The sequence below is a fragment of the Furipterus horrens genome, unplaced genomic scaffold (genome assembly GCF_987537825.1).
Source record: "Furipterus horrens unplaced genomic scaffold, mFurHor1.1.pri manual_scaffold_5, whole genome shotgun sequence".
Taxonomy (NCBI): Eukaryota; Metazoa; Chordata; class Mammalia; order Chiroptera; family Furipteridae; genus Furipterus; species Furipterus horrens.
In genome coordinates this window covers 190,306,625-190,326,285 of record NW_028327175.1, presented here as the reverse complement: position 1 = coordinate 190,326,285, position 19,661 = coordinate 190,306,625, and the positions used below count along the sequence as shown (strand labels likewise).

Genomic DNA, 19,661 nt, shown 5'->3' with positions numbered 1-19,661 from the left:
TCCTGTGCAACAATCCAGCTTTGAGTTGCATTAGGTTTGTCATTATTCTCTCATTTTCCCCCTTGCACTTGTAACATTTCATCTCTTCCTGCCTTATTTTTTGTGAGCCACGGTGCACCCACATTATGGTTTATACATGATCTCTCTCCCTTTGAAGTCGGCAGATTTCAGAGCCCGCTCTCGTCAGGAGAAGAGCCTTGCGCCAATTTAGCAGGCTGAGGGCCCGGAGCTCCAACATCTCAATCTAAAGGGGGTCACAGGGTGGCACAAGTGAGTGTCAGCAAGAGCTGTTTAATTGACAATCTAGGCTTCTCCATGGTGTTTAAAGTATAATGACCCATCACTTAATTCTGAGAAGTCCTGGCCCCGCTGCTGAATAGAATGAATATCAAAGGGTGTTCTGGAACAGGGCAAGCTGCCTACATTTCCTATAACTGCCATAAGTATAATAGACCTATACTTCTGTCGCCCCATTACCACAATAATGTATTTAATTTGCTGTATACGCTTTTTAACTAGGTACCTTTCATAAGGCCTACCTGGGGAATCGCCGCCTCCCCCCTGCACCCGGAGCCCCTAACCTTTCCTCCCCCCCTTCCCTTCCTTTCCTCCAACCCCCTCTGCCCACCAATAAATCACCCACTAACCTCCTAATGATAATTCAATCAATAAGCTTAACCCCCAATCCCTATCCTACGATTACTTTACCACTCTTAACCCCTGGAATGCACCAAATAAACAAACATGAGAAGCAATCAGGTACATTATAGAAATGCGGGATGGAGGGCGGATGAGCAGTGATTAGAAGCTGCTCAGAAGCTGCTTTTCTCCTGGGAAACTCGTCATTCGTTCCCATGCTTTGCAAGGTTGTGATGACATTATTTAATGACTACATTCTTCCTCTCCTCCCTGGAGAAGAGAACGCACAAGGATTCTCCTGCCTAACCAAGGCTGGTGAGGATTTGGGAGACGGGTCTTGATAACTGCTTCATATCCTTGGCATAATTACAGATGTTAAATATGCTACAATTGGCTTTTCTTAATGAATGTGATTCTTACTGTTTCCCCCACCCAAATCACTGTTTTGTAAGTAGGAAAAGAGGCACGCTGGCCTGTCTTTCCAGCCCTCTCCCTGGCCTTGGGTTCCCATGTTGGCCGCAGAGACTGGGGGAAGAGGCTGGGGTCGGCATCTTTGGCAGCGTCTTTGCCGCGTAATGCATGCTAATTGAATTATGTGCCATCATCAAAATGGATTAGTTGTTGCAGCCCATCAGGAAAGTCTAAACCTCCACCGATTTAATTAACTTGACTGAAAATCAGATGAACAGAAAATAAAACTATCATTAGGAGCAATTAGTAACTACTTAAACAGACTGCTGCCAACCAGTTTGTAAATAAACTAGCAGTCACTGAAAAATTAGCCAGAATTAATTAGAGGGAAGAACAGGGGAGCATGGGATTAGAAAGATCAAGGGACACACATCCACATGTGTGTGCATGCTGTGTGTGTACTTATATGCTAAAGATGTATGAATGTTTGCACACACTTTTTTTTTTAACTTTCGGGCCAACATGGTAGCCACCAGCCACATGTGGCTACTGAGTGCCTGAAATATGGCCAGCTTCAAATGACACATGCTGTAAGTAGAAAATATACATCAGATTTCAAAAACGAAGCACAAAAAGGAATGTAAAATCTCATTCACGGTTGCTTTACAGGGATAACATGTCAGGATGATAATACTTGACTACACTGGGTTGAATAAAATATATCATTAAAAATGATTTCGCCTGCTTCTTTTTTAACCATTTGTTAAATGTGGCTACTAGAAAAACTTTAAATTCCATGAGTGACTCACCTTGTATTTCTATTAGCCAGTGCTACTTTAGAGAAGGGTGTCCTTTCTTATCGACGCTGAAGTGCCTGAGCTTTGAAAAGACCAATAACCTTTCCTCAAACTCTTCTTTGTGTAATAGTACAAGTACCTCCACCCTTTCCTTCCTTACCCAGTATAGGGCAACAGAGAAACAACACGGTAAAAAGCTCTGCATGTTCTAATTTCTTCTTCCTGACTTCTCAGACTCATAAAAAATAGTGTTTAATTGGTCGACTCAAAAATCTGACCTCGAAATTTCGCCATCACCTACTTGGGAAGTTCAGGATGATTTTTCAGTATTTTCTAGGAGGCAAGTCTAACGCTAGATGGGTCTTATATACCATGAGAATTTCAAGCTGCAGCAGTTGCTGGATGGCCAGGTAGTGATCTAGAGAACTTCCCAAGAAGTCAGCCATGGTCTTGGCCAAAGGCCACAGTTCTTAGAACTCACCTGGACATGGAAGCGTTGACTGTCAGAGCTGTGGGGTAGGGGTGGCGGAACCCTCCTGTCGTGATTGGGTACACTGGCTGACCTTGCCTACAAAGAAGGGGTTACAAAGTGAGAAGAGTACCACCAAGGGTGGGGGGCGGGGAAAAGGAAAAGAGGAAGAAGGAGAAGTTCTCTCTGCACAGTAAGCGTTATTCTCATTTGATCAGAACAAAAATCTTGGGGATTGTACAGGAAGGATCAAAGGGAAGAAACACAGAACAATTTGAATGCCATAAATCTGATAGGAATGGCTAATTAAATTTTATAACCTCTGCTTATGTCAATAGAGACCCTCTCCCCAAGCTGAAACTAGGTGTTTTGTTGTAATAATTAAAGGCGAAGTCTCGCTTGCTTTAATGGAGCCATCACACTAATTGAGGGCTACACATCCAAAGGAAAACAATAATGAATGTAAATTTATACCAAAATAAAGTACAGTGAATCAAAGGACTTCAGTTGCGCTTTGGGCCTCTTTCAGTATTTAGATCTCGGTGAGAAAACATTAAATTAACAGAGCTTAATTTGTAGCCTTTTGTCAAATTAACAAGTGTTGACAAGAGTTACCGGGGGGAGAGTCCCCAAGAAGAATTGTGGGTAACCAATAGACAATCACACCTCATTACAATAATTAAAAAATACAGCAACATGCAAAATAGCATCCTCATGAAAGACACGCAACTTTTTCTGACAGAGGATTGTCTGAGTTGGCTATTCCTTTTTATCTAGTCTTCAAATATCTTCCCATCAGCTGAATGGGGCAAGCAATGGCTGAGAACTATGTGAGGACCGGCCCCATCCACTGAAGAAGAAATGGGAGACGAGCTCACATTCACATTCCATGTCTACCTTCCCAAATGAAATTAAGAAGAAAACAATCCACAGAGACTATGCTCAGGGATGGTATTTAGTATAGTTACTACATACTACAAGCTGTTTTCTTAAAAACTTGAGAAATAAGGGTAGAAAACAAGGGTGGAGGGTCGGGCATGGGAAACCACTCCAAAATTATATCTTCTTTAAGGCTATGCAAGGCCATCTTCCCAAGACCCAACCTTGAACATTTTACCAGGATTGAGCAAGACTCAACAAATTGTCCTGTGTTTTTTAAACAGCAGAGATCACATACATGCACATCACATAAACACGCCAAAATATATACACAAAACATACAATCACAAAACACACATTACATGCATACGCACACAGTATGCTTATAGATTAAAGGTCTTCCTACTCTGATTTTAAAACACACTTTTTTAAAGTTGTCTGAGGAAGGTTAATAGGTGGTGCTATGACCAACTGTCAGAGGCAGTCTGTCTGATGATCGGGGCACAGCAGGGAGCTGGGGCTGATCTCAGGCAGGTCCCACATGCTGGAATGAGATCCTTACTACCCCACCCCCATGCCTCATAATTAGGTGAAGCATTTAACATGCAGAATCTCAGAGAGATGCTGGTTAAATAGCATGGAGCTTATCAAGAGACAGAACTTTCCACTCTTGGTGTCAACCTTGAGAGTCATGGTCGCGATGGGGTTGGGGGTTTGGGGGATGTGAGAGTCTAAACCCCACTGGAGTTCAAAACTAGGTCGTGCCTGTTGCCATTCCACTGCTGCCCCGAATCCAATGGCAGGACTCCGGTTTGAGCTGCCACCAGCAGAAGAGCTGTAATCAGCTTCATTGGATAGAAGCCCTCAGCGCCTTCTGCGATTCCCAAAGTACCTTGAGGGCATCTCTGTTCACAGAGGTGACACTATAGCCTTTATGACCATGGGCCCAGAATGCTCAGTATCAATACCCCTCTTCCTGTGTAATCTATCAAATGACTATTGACCTACCTTCTCTCCCAAAGGGCATCTGAATAAGCACCTTCCCCACACCCCCCACTGCACTCCCTCACCAATCCTGTCTTCTGAAACACACACATACATGCACAGAAGAAATAATAAGCATGCCCATGTAAGAAACAAAAAGGAAATTAAAAAATGGAACTCCTTACTGTGGTACTAACCATCCTAGCGGATGGGGGATTTGTCCTACGGTGCCGGGCGATAGCGGGTAATACGGAGATATATCTGGAGGGTGTGGAGGCCGAGGGATTCCTGGGAGAAGAAGCAGCATTTTAGGTACAAAAGAGGGAGAGAAGGAAAGAGAAAACTATCAAGAGATGGGAGTAAAAAAAGGATGAAGGGAGACATCTCATCTGTAATCCTAGCATGAGGTCCTGTCTGTGATCATAAGCATAAGAGTGGCTGGTAAGGCTCCTCTCATTATCCCTCTACCCCCGTTTGAAAAGTTGGTTTATCATTTCAGATGGATCGATGTACTAGGTAAACGCAGACAGACTCAGAAATGCCATCTTGGGTATTTCTGTCTCGTATGACTAGAGTGATTTAAATCTAAAGGGTGTGGCACATAGCGGGTGACCAAGTACTACTATCAATTCCTTTTGGCCCCACGACCTGGCCCTCCACTCCTTTTAATTCTAAGGACTTACCTGCATCATGCGTTCTGGTTTCTGACATACTTGGTGAGTTCTGGCTTTTAACATCTTTCAAAAAAGTTCCCTCCTGGAGAACGTCTCCACCCCAGTCTAGAAGACGAGCTATAGGGGAACCTCACCCAATGTCATGCCATCTAGACACGAATTCTCTGAAGGACAGAGTCACTAGTGTGCATCACAGCCAGTGGGGGCTAGGGGTCTCCACAGGCACCCCGGGCTGAATCCTGAAGGTGCACGCCACAGGAGCGCCTGCGCATCCCATGGGAGAGCATCCTGCGAGCAATTCTTAGAAAGCTAGGGTGCTGGGGGCGGTTCTGACACCAAGGAGCTGGTCTCCGCACCGGAAGTGGGAAGCCACAGGAATAATATTTCAGAAATCAAACAGTATTATTGAAGGAAATGAAAACTAAGTTTGTGGATGAAAACTATTTCATTTAAAGAAAAAATTCATTCAGGAAGCTTTTAATCTGTAAATTAAGTCTCCCTGGGTGACATTTTCATGCAGACATTGCTTTCTCTCTATTACAAAAACCAAATGGATTAGCTGCACTTGGACCCTACACCAAGCCGTTTGCACACTTGAAAGAATGTTCGCAGAGGAAAAGTAAACAGTCCACAGACGCTAATCATATGTTTTACGATAACCATTTAAAAGCTATTCCCTGTACTACCATTATTTAAGTGAAACGTTGATGCTGCCATTCATTCCTGCAGCCCGGGGCCGGGGGCCTCCTCCAGCCAAGCAAGCCAGGCTGGTCCCCCACCGACACAAAGGGTGCTCCCAGGCTGCTGAAAACCAGCTAATGCTCGGCTTCATTCAGGGGCAGCAAAGGCCGCCCAAACAGGAGTCTCCCTCCGCCCAGCACCAAACAATGCCCTCTGACAAAGTGCCACAAATAGCCATTTTAAATCCATCCTCCTAATTAACTAGCTAAGGAGAGAAACTCCGGCCAGAAAAGAGACCCTCTGGCCTAGCCGTCCTCCCAAGACCACCCCTCCACGAGCTGTGGCTAGCTGCTTGCTTTAAAATCTTGCTGTGGGTTCTCTCTCGCCTCTGGGATAAAAACCAGAATGGAAAACAAGGCTGAAGGAAAAGATGGAAACTTCTGCTGGAGATCCTATTGGTTGCACTGAAGAAACCCTGGGGTTTGTTTTTCACATCTGTAAAATGGGCTGGATAACACCCAGGGTGGTACAGGGGAGGAAGAACCCACATAAATCAGCACAGAGAATGTGGAGCTCGGCACCGTGGTCTCTTGAGTCTGCGCAGAAGTCATCCTCAAGTGACCAGAGTCCCTTAGCCATCATGGGAACCAGGACTTCGGGGAGCCAGAGCATTCGGGCTCTCATGCTCCCCCAAGGAGCTCAGAAAGGAGTCCATGAGACGCCTCCAAAACTGTCACCGCCTCCAAATCTATTTGAGGCCAGGTTCCCAAGACAGCCCCCATGCCAGGGTACCCGGAGCTCTGGAGGGATCTTCAGCACGACAGGTGGACTTCCCAGAAGAGAGAGAATACCAGCCCCTCAGCAGGCTTTGGCTTCCCCTAAGAACTTCCTCTTCAACTCGCAGGAGAGGAACCGGATCCCCTCCCCGCAGCCCCTAGCCAGTCCCCACCCTGCAGCCCCTCCCCGGCAGGTCCTCTGGTGGCCCCAGGATCAGGATGCTCTCTTGGCATCGAGCACATGGCCTACCTGTTTTGGGGTCTACGTCAGCTGGTAAGTGTGGAGGCGGGTTTCCCGGGGTGAAATGTTCGTTGCTGTATGTGATAAGAGGCGTGAGAGGGTGGACATGGTGAGGGTGCTGCACCACGGGCACTTTGTTCGACTGTGAGGAGGAGAGGAACAGAGAGAGGCACCGTCAAGCAGGGTCCCAGCGGCACAGGTCCCCAGGCTCCCCGGACCACACCCTCCCCCCTACATTTTACAAGATGCACTCAGTTCCACCCACGGCCCTGGCCCCGACCCATGCATTCAAAGCAACAGCTGGGAGACAGCTCTCCGGGCAGGTACGCTTCAGCTTTTATCTCCGCCACCCCATCATGGAGCCCAAGAGTTCGCACTTTTCCCATCGGCAGGTAAATCGGAAGTGGACACTCCCATCTCCCAGGCACGCTGCGTTCCTGCATGTGGGGGGTTCTCCTACCCCGGGGCCCCACCAGAGGGACCTTCAGGAGGCAGGCAGGCTTCACAGGGCACTGGCTTGGAAAACCTTCAGTTCCAAGAAACCTGGCAGGGCCCAAATCCCCCCACCCAGCCTCCCGATGCACCACCCCCCGGCTCCTGACCCCTCCCCTGCCCCTTAGACCCAGGGGACAAGCAACAATCCTTTACAGGGAGCATGGATGAAAAGCCCCACTCCTGGCCTGGGTGGGAGTGTGAACTTGATCAGAAAGCTCTAAACTGCCAGGCAAGCACCTGAATATTTTATGCAGATTACATCAGCCCTGATTCATTAGGAATTTCATTAGGAAGTCATCAGGGAAATCTAATAAATTAACTGGATGATGATGAATTGGGCTAATAAAAGATACGCCTTTTAGAAACGGGCAGTTCTAGAAAACCAAAGTACAGGCATTTTTAGGGTTGGGAACGATGGATAGGAGGAAAGAAGCAGGGGGGTAGGGGGGAGCATTTTAAAGATTTTTCTAGTTACCAAACCAGACCTTCCCATATTAGTCTCCTGTCCTCTTCCCTCCCCCCTCTCAGCCCACCCCCTCCCCCTTCCACTATGCGATGCTATAACTTAACCCAGCAAGATCACAAAGAAAAAAATTAAGCTGAAACAAGCGAACTACTGGGCCATTTACTGAGAGTAATCCAACTGCAAAAAACCCTATTCCCAATAGAGGATTTTCACTAAAATCCTACAACAGGGACATTTAACCAGATTAGGTACCAGGGAAGATAAAGAGGCTAGTATTAGATGATGAATGGATTAGAGTCAAGTTTCATTTCAGATCGTGTCTTCATTTCCTTTTATTACTTTTAGGAAGGCACAACTTGCATTAACATCAAGGAAGAGGAATTGCATTAAAAGAAAAGGAGTGAGGTTCCAGGGCTGCTCACTAGCGCCTCTCGAGTTCAAGGACCACCAAGCAATTAGTTCTCTTACCCTTTTTTTTTTTTTTAATAGGTGAGGAAGGGGTGGTGTTACATAGAAAGCATATCTTCTACCAGAGATAACTGTGGGAAAGACATCTTTAAAAGGTGCTCCTAATTTTTTCATGAGTATGTTTGGAAAGAAAAATATGGCCTCCTTGATGCTCCAGGAAAAAATAAACCCACTGAAAAAGAGGTCAACACTTCCAACAGCCTCTTTAATGACACCTATAGACAACTGGGCGCTTGGGGAGGAAGAGGCCGGCCAACTGCTCGTGGAAGCCTTGCATTGTGTGTTATCAGTGTGCAACCAGAGCTCTGAGATTGAAACAGCAGAGCAGAGGGAGCTTCGGAACCTGGTGGCACGGCCTTAGTTGGCAACATGAAGGCTGGACGGGCCATGGCCAGCAGAGGAGAGGCCACAGCCCGAGGCTCCTGGACACGCTCTGAGGATTCCCTTAGTGGGCCCCTTCTGGTTAGAACAGGTGTATAAGTAACCAACAAGTACGTTGCCATTGTGTGCTGGGGTGGAGAAGGCAAAGAGGAAGGGACAGACATAGTCACATGGAGTGGAGACCATCAAGAGGAAAGGAAAATGACTGTCCCTGCCTTCCGGAAGTTTTTTATTTGGTCGGAAAGATACACACCCGCCAAAATGAAAGGAAGCAGACCAGTCTCAGACAGTTTAAAGGTAAGTGGAGGAAAACTGTGGGACTAGAGGGAAGAACCACAGGCAGCCCAGGAGGAAAGACAGTCACTTAAAGAGGCTGAAGGACTCCTGGGAATGGACTGCCACATGCAATGGAAGGAAGCAAGGGGGAGAATCCAGGAGCGGGTAGAAGGGCTGGGGGTGGGCGGTGAAATCTGCAAGGCTCAACCCTAACAAGTCAAGCATCCCTCAGGATTCTTATCACAAATTCTGGTCCCCGATCCTATAAGATCTCCCAGTACGGACCTGAGCCAGTAGGTCTGGACTCAGGACTCAGGCACCTTAAGTCTGCCAACTGAGTGCCACAGGTGTCTCTCCTGTTCAGCCAAGGCGCCTTGGCCAGAGAGCCATGCAGGCATAGACAAGAACAAAGGTTACGAGACACGTAAGTGCTACCCGCCAACCAAGTCCTAGTCTGTAAGAGAATCCATGGAAAGGGCTCAACACAAACCCCACCACACGGTAAGCACGGGGATGACGGTTCATTATTACCGTTACTGTTATTGTTGGGGAGAAGCTGCCAATGACATGGTTTTGTCTGCAGTGCAAAATGCCAATGCCACGGTTGTCCTTCAAGCAAGACTAACGGGCAATGAGGGGGAGACCTTTCTCTGCATGTTTGGCAAATGGCATTTGAACAACATTGGAGTTAAAGGGGTATACCCAGAATTTCAAAATTAATCCTCCCTTTCTTAGATATATGTAAGAAAGTGATTCCAGTAAAAGTTGGGTACCTGTCCTGGCGGCCATTACCCTCATATTACCTTGCACACCTGAGCCTAGCCAACTCTTTTTCTTTTTCCTTTTTCAGTCAAAACATTATATAGCAGGGAGTGGCATGAAGGGGATTTGAAGCTTTAACTGTTGCCTTTAGGAGGGAAAATAGGCGTTGTTCTTTTCCGACTGCGACTGCATGCCAGGCAGGTCATTAAGAAACAATACAGTTCCCAAGTCTCTCCAGGTTGAGGGGTTCCCAAGCAAAGCAGGAGTACAATGACAGATGCAAAATCCAGGGTCTAACTGCTGCTCCCACTGGACCTGCCTGGATCTGGATTGCTTTTTTACAAGAGGATGGTCTTCCTGAAAATGCCCATGTCTCTCCAGACTCAGGACCCCTCAGTCTTTTCTTCCTATGTTGCATTATGCCCACTATTGGGGTTATTTATGTGCCTTTCCTGGCCCTACTGTAGTTAAGTTCCTTAAGGACCAAGACTGTGTTTTCTAGAATTGTGTACCCCTTGTCATGCCTGGCCTGTGGGAGTGATGAGCACAATCTCATAAGCTGCGTTAAGAACCACCAAATCGCAACTCCAAGTATTGCAAGAAGGGTGAGCCAACCTCATGGATCCATTTCAGCCAATGATAGTGCTCTTTACATGGAGTCTATGCAGAATCATAGCACACAGCTGGGTGCGGGGTGGTGGTGCCCTTCAGAAAGCATCCAGCCTAATACCTTGTTATCACAGGGCTTTAAGTGGCTTTAGAGCCCACTGCACGTACATAGTAACCAAGGGTAAATCTGTGAATTCAAGGCAGACTGGGTTTAAATTCTACTTTACCAGCTAGCTACGCAACCTCTCCCAGGCTTTCGTTTCTATGTCTGTGAACTCCAGATAAGAATTGTGTGTCTACCTTACAGGGCTGTTGTGAAAACTGAGAGATAGTGTCTGCCCAGTGCCTGGCACACTGCTACACATGCAACGTAAAGGGCGCTTTGAGAAAGAGCGTTGAACAAATAGCAACGATGAATGCACAGTGAGATGAGGTTCACTACCCCTCCCGCCTCCTCATTAGATTCCCAGGGGGGAAAGGCAGCCACCCACGGCACTGCTTATTGCACAGTAAGGATGTTCAATACGGAACAAGAGTGTATGGATGTTCTGTAGCCACGCTTCTCGGGTGCATGTCCTTCTTTAAAACGTGACATTTAATAAACAAATATAGTTCACTGTCTTTTTTTTTTTAAATCACTTTATTATGCTAATAAATGAATCTACCAAAGAAGAGCTGAATGTTAAATAAACATAGTTCACGATGACCAAGATCCTGCCAGAATCAGTATAAGGGGCCTGAAAGAGCTGATAGAAATGAAACACAAACCACCCCAATAGGAAATGCCCCTTAGATCTTTTCTATGAACAGCTCCCACTTTTAAACAGTCCTTTAAGAATTAGGTAAACCTGTACCACCCTAAGAAAATTCAGATGTAAGAAGCACCTTTCCTGGGGAAGGGACACAGGTAACCCTCCAGAAACGTACCCAGCAAATCTAAACTAAAGCAAGCGTCGACTCTCAGAGGGTCAGTGGGACAGACAGTCTGAAACACGCATCTCCTCCCTGTTTTCTCTTTTTCCAGACAGACTCTAGTGCTTATGGCAAACCCCTGCAAACACAAAAACCAGGTGCCTTTTCTAAATATTAAATGTGGCTTCAAAACTACCAGTGGGGGGCGGCGCACACAAAAATCACACCTCCAGTGATGGCCAACTAACAATGTTTGAGGTAATTGGTGGTGGTGGCGGTCACGGGAAACTACCTGGGAGGCCGAGTTACTGGTATGTAGCCCTTTAAGAACATGATGAACACTAGGAATCTCTGCACTACAAAAACAGCAGACCTTCATGAAATCTTCCACACAAGCTCAGGGACTTGGGTCACAGTGGCATACACACATCCGCACCATTGGCACGTGACGCTCGCCCACGGAACCACCTAGAATCCCTGTCTAGATGACCTGAGGCCAGGTCAGGGGAGACCAACTGCTGTCCCTGAAGCTCCCCAGTCAACACCAGCACAGCTCGCCACTGCCACCGTTCAGCGGTGCCCGGGCTCTGGCCCGCCCCCGTGCTGGCTGTGGCACCCTCCACGTCCTCATAACAAACCGAGGTTGTCATTTGTTACTAATGCCACAGAGCAGGTGAGGCAATCTGCCCTGGTCACAGGCCTGGGAAGGCGGTGTTTCCGGGCCTTGGGCACTCACCTGCCTGACTCCACCACCCCTACTGTGTCTGCAGAGACTGGCACTGGAATGGGGTTCACTGTTGTGCTGATGGAGTGAGCTGCACCCCCTGAGCTCAGTCTGGGCCAGTCTTCCCAACTGGATACAAATCCGTCCAGGCTCACAACGGCAACTGTCCCCAAACCCTCACCTACCAACCTCTGGAACCTAGACCAATTTTAGCACGCAAAGTCTCCTGCACCCCCACCCAAGCACCCCAGATGAGGACCGGCTCCCGGTTCCCCGCCTCAACCAGGACACCCTTGCCGTAGGGCTCCAAGTACCTTTACAAGGGGTTTTTACAGCACATGGCTGATTATGGGAGGGAGGAGAGTAAAGACGTGTAATGAGATGTTTCTGCTTCTCAAATACAGACAAGCAATAGCAGGGCCCAGCAGGATTCTGGTGACAGAAACACATCATGTGGGGTCAGTTCCAGCCGACCAGAAACTAACAAAGTCAGTCAGCTCAAAAACTGAACCCATTAAACGGAGTAAACAATATCTGTTTAAAAGGGAGCAAAATCCTTGTCTGACTTTACATTAGTTGGGCTTTCTGCCTTCTTCCTGGAGAAATGGCTGTTACCCAAAGCAAAGCGTTCCCTGGTTCTGTTCTTTAAGCTCTATGGGTTTTGAGCATTGAACGGTTAAATGATAACTGTTACCAGCCCTCAAAGAACACAACGCCTTTCCGCCCAAAGCGCTCATTCAACTATGTTGGCGGAGTGGGCGGGGGTGGAGTGTGGAGGGGGTGCCCCTGTGGCTGACCTCTGACCTCTCAAGAACCCTTAAGCCTGGTGTTCTGCATCTTGGCCATGCCACCCTCGTCGCCAAGCGCCCACACACCCATCTGAACGCTGCTCATGAGCTGGAACCTGGGAAGTGAAAGACTGACTCAGGCACTCTAGGTCCCCCTGCTAGCCCTCCTCTGACCCCAACCCCTCAACCTTCTGTCACTGTGGGGAACCCAGAGGGAATGAAAGCTCGCCATTCACCTCGCAACCTATTAATCAACGGACGCTGAAAACAAATGAAAGCCCCTGCTAGCCCTGGCCTCTCTGCTGGCCCTCCTCTTCAATGCTCCCCTATTGCTCTCCCTTTCTGCAGAAGAAAAATGGGGCCAGAAAGTGCCTTTACGAGCCCAGCACAATAAAACAAAAGCAGCACTGAGGAGCATTTGTCAGCCCTCGCCCCTCCCCGGGATGGATATGGAAGGTCTTCAGGGGTCTTAGGTTACCAGCCCCGTGGGGTCTGAAATCAGCATCAGGAGGGGACATTGTTCACTCTAGGTTTTTATATGTGTATATATGTTTAAATAGGTTTATAGCTCATCTCTAATGCATTTTTCAGATGCCTCTTACTATGGCTCCACCAAGGCCAATGGCGACTAGCGACGCGTTAATAGATGTTGCACGTCACTGGAGCCATGGAGCGCCGGAGAAGAGGAGGGGCTGGGGGTGAATGAGGGGCCGCTTCTTACTCATCAACCACCCCCTGATGACTCAAGTCATCCTAATTTTTTTTTAGACGATGTGCCAGAGTGTAGGTAAGCCTCCAACCTCAACAACCCATTACCCCAATAATTAGCAACCACTTCAGCGGATGGAACCACCTCAAGAAGACGCACTGAGCAACCTGGACCCAGGCCCGCACACAGTCCCACCCCAACGAGGCAGGTGAGCATCTTGCTGCTGTATCCTGCAAACCCGCTCCACGCCCAGAGGGAAAGGGTGGCAGGCACACTTCCGCTCTTGGCCAGGTGGGTTTCTTTCATCATTCGACTCTCTCTGGAGTCCCAGCTCTCAGAAGCCCAGCCAGCGAGGACCCCTCTAGGGCAGTGCCCAGGGTGCATTCGCAGTTGCACAGAACTCCTCCCGGAGGCCCCGCCCCCAGCTAATGGTGCTTTGTTTCCCTGGACAAGTCCCTATTGATAGCTACAGCACTGCCTGTTGAAAATAATAAATAAAAAAGAGAAGGCGTCACAGGGTTCGGGTTTTGCTTGGAGAAATGAGGTGCTTAAGAGAAAGGAAGGTCTGCAGTGAGGTGCAGAAAAGAAACACCCACCCTGCCACTTCAGCACCCAGGCGACACCCCTGGGGCCGGCTGCTCAGGAATCGTGGCGCCACGAGGATGCAGAGTTACAGGTCTGCACCTGGGAGCCTGGCACTCTGGGGCACTGCTTATGTGTTTTGTAAATTATCGACGGCTGACTCCTCCCCCTTCCCCAATCAAATCCATTTAGACAGCAAGAAAGGGAAGAGAGAAAATTCTCCGTGCCAACTACAAAATTCTGCCGACTCACAGTTTCTCATGCACTCACACAGGCATTAAAATTCTTCTTGCGGGGAAATGATTGAACAGGGCAGGCAGGGAGAGAATAAATGTGCAGTCAATTTTCATCCAAATTCTCACACACACATGCATATACATAGAACTAACTCAAACCATCCTACTAAGCCCTCGGCTTTTTTTTTGGGGGGGGGGCTTCTATAATATAATAACCCAGCTGGTAACACAGCAAACAGACTGTCAAGCATTAAGAGTCTAGGGGGCCAAATTCAGCTCTTCTTAATGATCTTTTCTTAATCCCCAAAAAGAAGAAAGGAAGGGGTGGGTTGGCCTGGAAGTGTCAGGGTGGGGGAGTGGGAGCACGAAGGGGAACATTTAAACCTGGAAAATCAAGATGCGCGCCAGCTGCTTGGCTTTGGGACCGCCGCAGCCAAGACCCGGCCCAGCCCAGCCCCGCTTTCACAGGCTCTTGAACAATTACTTCCAGTTAAGTTCATTAAACATAATTTATTTCCACTCATTCTCATTTATTTTCCAATAAAAAGAAAGCATCCTATTGTGTCCCTCTCCCCTCCCCCAACTACCCTTGAAAGCACATGCTAGCTGAAGTCTTGGCTGGCCCAGGGTCCAGGCTCAGCCCTGACCAGCGAGTTCCCAGCGTTTTCTTCCTGCCGCGGCTCTCCAAGACACCAAGCCACAGCATCTCCAAGTTACGGGGTGAGGGGGAGAGGGAGGAGGGCGGGGGCAGCGCCACGGGGGACTCTTGACCATCCTAATCCTCTGCCACGTCTCCGAAATGAAGAACCAGCCACTTTGCCCCTAAGAAATTTCCCAGGAACCTGCAACCTCCACCCTCCCACAAGATATTTCTCTCCTACTTGGGAATTAAATGATTAGTGTTAACATAATCAATCTTGTTAAGTGTCCGAATGTGCAGAGAATGTTTGGGAATTGGGTAAGAGAGTAGGCTGTTTCTAGGAGAGCAGATTTTCAAACCAGTGCCAGGAGTAAAACTAACCTATTCCAAATGGAGAAATCCAAAAGCTGAAATTGAAAACAACTTTTAAAAAATAATTATTTCCAGGCCACTCCCCCCCAACCCTCAAAACAACCCCAAATCTACGGAATCCTCAAATAATGGACAGGAAATCACCAATTCTGATTTAGAGTACATTGTAAGTACATAATGGTCATTACATCCTGGGGATTTCAAGAAAGTAGTGAACAAAATCTAATACCACCCTTCTCATTTATTTACAATGAACAGTTGTATAAAAACGTCTTTAGTATTTTTCATATACACCTAACTTTCGAATCTAAACCTTAGTATGTGAAATTCTTGCCTGCTACATAATGTCTGATAAAAGCTCAAGAAACAACCATTTCCTTGAGAGAGTGAGTAAATTTCTCCTCGGAAAAGAGTAGGTAAGCTGAAAGAAGGGAGAACCACCTTCAGGAGGCCCAAAAGCCACAAATGCCCAAACTCTGGGTTCTGCAGGAATTCACCGAAGACAAACGTGAAAGGAAGACAATGCAAAGGATGAACACTGTTCTTTTTTGTCCTGTGGGTGTCCCACATGCATGGGCATCAGACACCTACAGCCTCCATAAATGACACACGTTAAAAGGACACAGACGGGCTGAGAAGGACAGACACACTATTGCTGCTCCCTCGGATCGCAAGCCAATGCTTTGGAATGACCCAAGCAAAGTTCAATTTTTAAAAAATCCTCAAATGTGTGCAGAAATATGTAAACTGGAGGGCACGTCAGGATTTCATCACATTCCAAAATGTTTCAGAAGGAAAGAATTCCCTTACAGAGCTCAGCAGGGCCCCCCACCAGCCCCAAACCACAAAGGGGAGGTTTCCCTAAGAATATAAGGTTGCAGGTTCTGTCGCTTCCAGCAAATGCCGATGCGGCAGCCTGTTGTGACAGTACGAAGATCGTAATATCTGTGTCACTGGAGTTGGGGAATTACCCTCTCAAACTCACTCCCTTCCTCTAAGGTACCAAGTATGAAGATTTAACCATCAACAAAGCAGCAGAACCAGGATTAGATACCCCAAGAAGTACGAGTAAATGAAGATCTGGAACCTTTCGGCGATCTCGAAAATGAAAACCTATGCTGGGTGGGAAATTTATGCCAACACAGCTTATCCGTTTACACTGCCGCCTGAAGTCTCTTCCCCACAGTTCTTGACAGTTTACACATCATACACTGAACTAGAAACCTGCACACAACCAGAAAGGAAAACCAAGACAAACATCTGTCACCACCCCCCTCTTCATGTTCGGCTAGAGACCTTATCTACCCCTCCATGTTTTAATACGACTCATAGGATTTAACATGACTTTGAAAACATAAGGACTCTTATGTAGGTAGTATATTTCATTCCTTCTTCCCCAAATATCGAATCTAAGAGCTGCAAATGTTCCTCTTTGGCTATTCAACAACAAAAATAATGAAAGTAATAATGAAGACAACTAAGGAATCACCTTCAAATTCGAGAGAATGCCCTTACAGCTTGTGGCAAAGCGTTAACCCAACAGTTCAACTGACAGTAATGTGTCCTAAACCCAAAACTGGTATTGAAAAGGCCTTCTTCCTAATCAGGAACAGCACAGGGGGCTGTGATCAGTCTCTTGCTCAGGTTTCCAAAACACATTTCATATTAAGTTTAGAAAATACAAACACCGCAAGCAACACTGTAGCCCTAAAAGGCCAGGATCTAAATTTGGAGATAGAAAATAAATGCAACAGAGCCCCAGAAAGTTAGCATAAAATTTGAAACCAAAATATACAGTTTATGGAGGTGGGGAAAGGGGGAAAATTGGGACAACTGTAATAGAATAATAATTAAAAGTGATTTATTAAAAAAAACACAGTTCACACAAGTTCTGCTACTGTAAACACCTTATGGCTCAAAAAAAAATTTTTTTTGAGCTTAAAAAAAGTATGCTCTTTATGAGGCAATGTCCTTTTTCCTTATCGTTTTTTCCAATAGAGCCCACCCTGGTGGGTGAAAGAAAAAAATATTTGTTTGTTAGAAGAAACCCCCACCCCCACGCCCACCCCCTTTCAGAGTCCAGCTTACGTGCACTTGGGGAGCCGGGTCTGCGGTGCTATATAACCGTTAAGGATCGTGATGAAAGTCAAGCTTTCTCTCCACCCCATCTTTTTTTTTTAACCCTTTCTCCCCATCCCTCAGAAACTGCCATGAAAAGTACATCATGAAAAGGCACAGCTTGAGTTGACCAATTTATTCTCGTTTTGTTTTTTTCTTTCCCCAGCGTCTGAATTAAAGGGAAAAAAAAAAAAGCACAGAGGTTTAATGGTCAAGACCATAAGCAAGGACACAAACACACACACGCACACACACGCGCGCACACACGCACGCCACTACTCACCCAGCAATTCAAATTGAGGTGCCAACTGCCCAACTGCTGGAAGAGAGAGAACCCGGAGGCCACTGCGCCTCCCTTCCCACTCAAATATTCCATTCCCACTAAAAGTGCATCCCTAGGGTACATAATAGCTTTGGTTTTCTTTCTCTCCACCTCACAAAAACTTTCTCTGTACCTTCAAGACGGGGCTGGGCCACCTTTTTTTTGTCCCCCCCCCCTCCGACTGCTTTCTCACTTTTCTTCTTCCTCCCAGCTTCCCCTCCCCTTATTCCTTTCACTTAAACAGCTGACAAAAAGCACCCTAAAAGATGGAGATGACTCCAAACTTCCGTGCTGGTGTACTCCGAATGCGCAGCCTTTAGATATTTTGTTAATTCTCCCCCTTCCACATACACCCTCAGAAACCAAAGCAAAAATAATAATAATAATAAAAACAAACAAAAAGAAACCTAATGATCCAGTTCAACTGGTTGCAGATTATTTGTTTTAACTGTTTTTAATTTTAGAAGTCCTTCTAGCTTCTGATCTGTACCGCTACAAAATCCATGAAGGAAGGGGGAAGGCCCATTTTCCCAGCCAGCTCAGGGCACCTAAGCAAAGTCCCCTCCCTCACCCGTTACCTTGGGCAGCAGGGGCAGAGCCACCGCTTAGAGTGGCTAAGAAATTACGATCAGCCATGAGGGAAAATGATCAACCGAAGGCAGTAGGCAGGCACTTTATCTGCAAGATTGTCAAATCCCTCAAAACAAATTTCTTAGGGAGAAGGCTGCGATGGGCGAGGGGGAGGGAGGAGAAAAGTATATTTTCTTGTCACAGTGACACGGGAGTGACACTTGTAGGGCCTTGCCTGCCACACGCACACACCCTCTTTTCCTTCTAGAGTAAGAGACTGTGCCTGCAAGCATCTCAACTGACCTCCCTGGAAACAAGACGCAGCTTCCTGTGTTCACTGGCATTCCAGTAGTCAGAATGCTAGCTTGTGTTCTGACTGTGCATTTCCTGCGCTTTCCCCAGAAACAGAGAGAGAGAGAGAGAGAGAGAGAGAGAGAGAGAGAGAGAGAGAGAGAGAGAGAGAGACAGAGAGAGAGAGACAGAGAGACAGAGCGCGCGAGTGCAAAGGCTATTCCCTGAACCCCAAGAACCCGACTTACTTTTCCTGGGGCTCTCATAGGATCCAGGGCCGGGTACATTTGTGTGCGTGCGTTTAACTTAATTGAAGTTGAGAGACTCAGACATCACAGCCTGAAATCGTCCCATTTTACACGAAGGAGGGGAGAGTGGGAGGGTGGCAGCTCCAGGAGGGGTTAAAGACAAGAAAGTTGCAGAGGACAAAACTCGCCCAGAATGCCTTTCCTGACAAATCATCTCGCCCCCTTCAAAAGCAAACACAACTCCCATTTGCATGCAGGTAAGAAAACCCCCCCTGCTGCCCTCACGGGATGGGTGGCAAAGGTTTGTTTTTTTCTGGCGGCAGGACAGCTAATGTAGAGGGAGAGAGGGTTTTCATTTATCAACTGATTGCCCAGATGTTTATCTCCAAAACCACCACAGGACTGCTGTCATGACATTGGTCTTTAAGCAATCTGTTAACACACTGGACAAGTTAATTAGCCTCACCACCCTCTCAAAAAACAAAACAAAACAAACAAACAAAAAGGGCTGGAAGGGCTTAAACATAACAATAAAGTGAGAATTCTAAATTTTCTTCTTTTTTAAAAATACTGCTCTGTGGCCCCTCTCCTTCTGGATTTATCTGGCCTTCCTGCGTGTCAGGCAGCAATCTTCAAGGCCCTTAATACCAAAACAAAACCCTGCTATTTCCCTTTACACGGCAGTAACAAAAGCAATGAGCCTCAGTTTGACAAGTAAAAAGCCCCAACCACACAGCCCCCTAATTGCCTCCCCTCCCTCTATTCACGGGGACCACCACACTCGGCCAGCTGCCTTTGTCACACATGCAATTTCTTAAGTAAACTGCTAGTTCCCTCCCCATTGATGGACAGCTCCCAATCACTCAGCAACAATAACTTATAAGTGCAGCCAGCAGGACAGGCAACTTAGGCTCGGAATTTATTTTCTGGCTTTCTCAAAAGACAAGGACGGTGAAAACAGCAAGACGAGGCAACACTTTCCACACAGACCTCCTCCTCCTCAACCAGAACAGGGAAATCTCATGAGTTTCTTCCAGCTAACTCCTCCTAAGATACTGCTTCCGGATATCTGCTGTCCCATCGCTCTGAGCTGGACCCCAGGGCACCCCAATTGGTCAGGAGTACACCCACGCTTAGCACA

The 19,661-nt window shown here is 47.1% G+C and overlaps 1 protein-coding gene across 27 annotated transcripts in view; it reads right to left on the bottom strand.

The window, feature by feature from the left end:
- Window positions 1–19,661, bottom strand: part of TCF7L2 (transcription factor 7 like 2) — a 188,860-nt gene that overhangs the window by 17,225 nt on the left and 151,974 nt on the right. For 23 of the 27 annotated variants that reach the window (XM_090278607.1, XM_090278601.1, XM_090278603.1 and 20 more), the window contains 3 exons: window positions 6,561–6,693; window positions 4,365–4,467; window positions 2,329–2,415 (listed from right to left, as the gene is read on the bottom strand). In XM_090278607.1, coding sequence (XP_090134733.1) covers window positions 2,329–2,415; window positions 4,365–4,467; window positions 6,561–6,693 — 323 coding nt within the window. The remainder of the gene's footprint in view (window positions 1–2,328; window positions 2,416–4,364; window positions 4,468–6,560; window positions 6,694–19,661) is intronic. The other 4 variants (XM_090278612.1, XM_090278623.1, XM_090278625.1 and 1 more) reach the window with 1 other exon arrangement.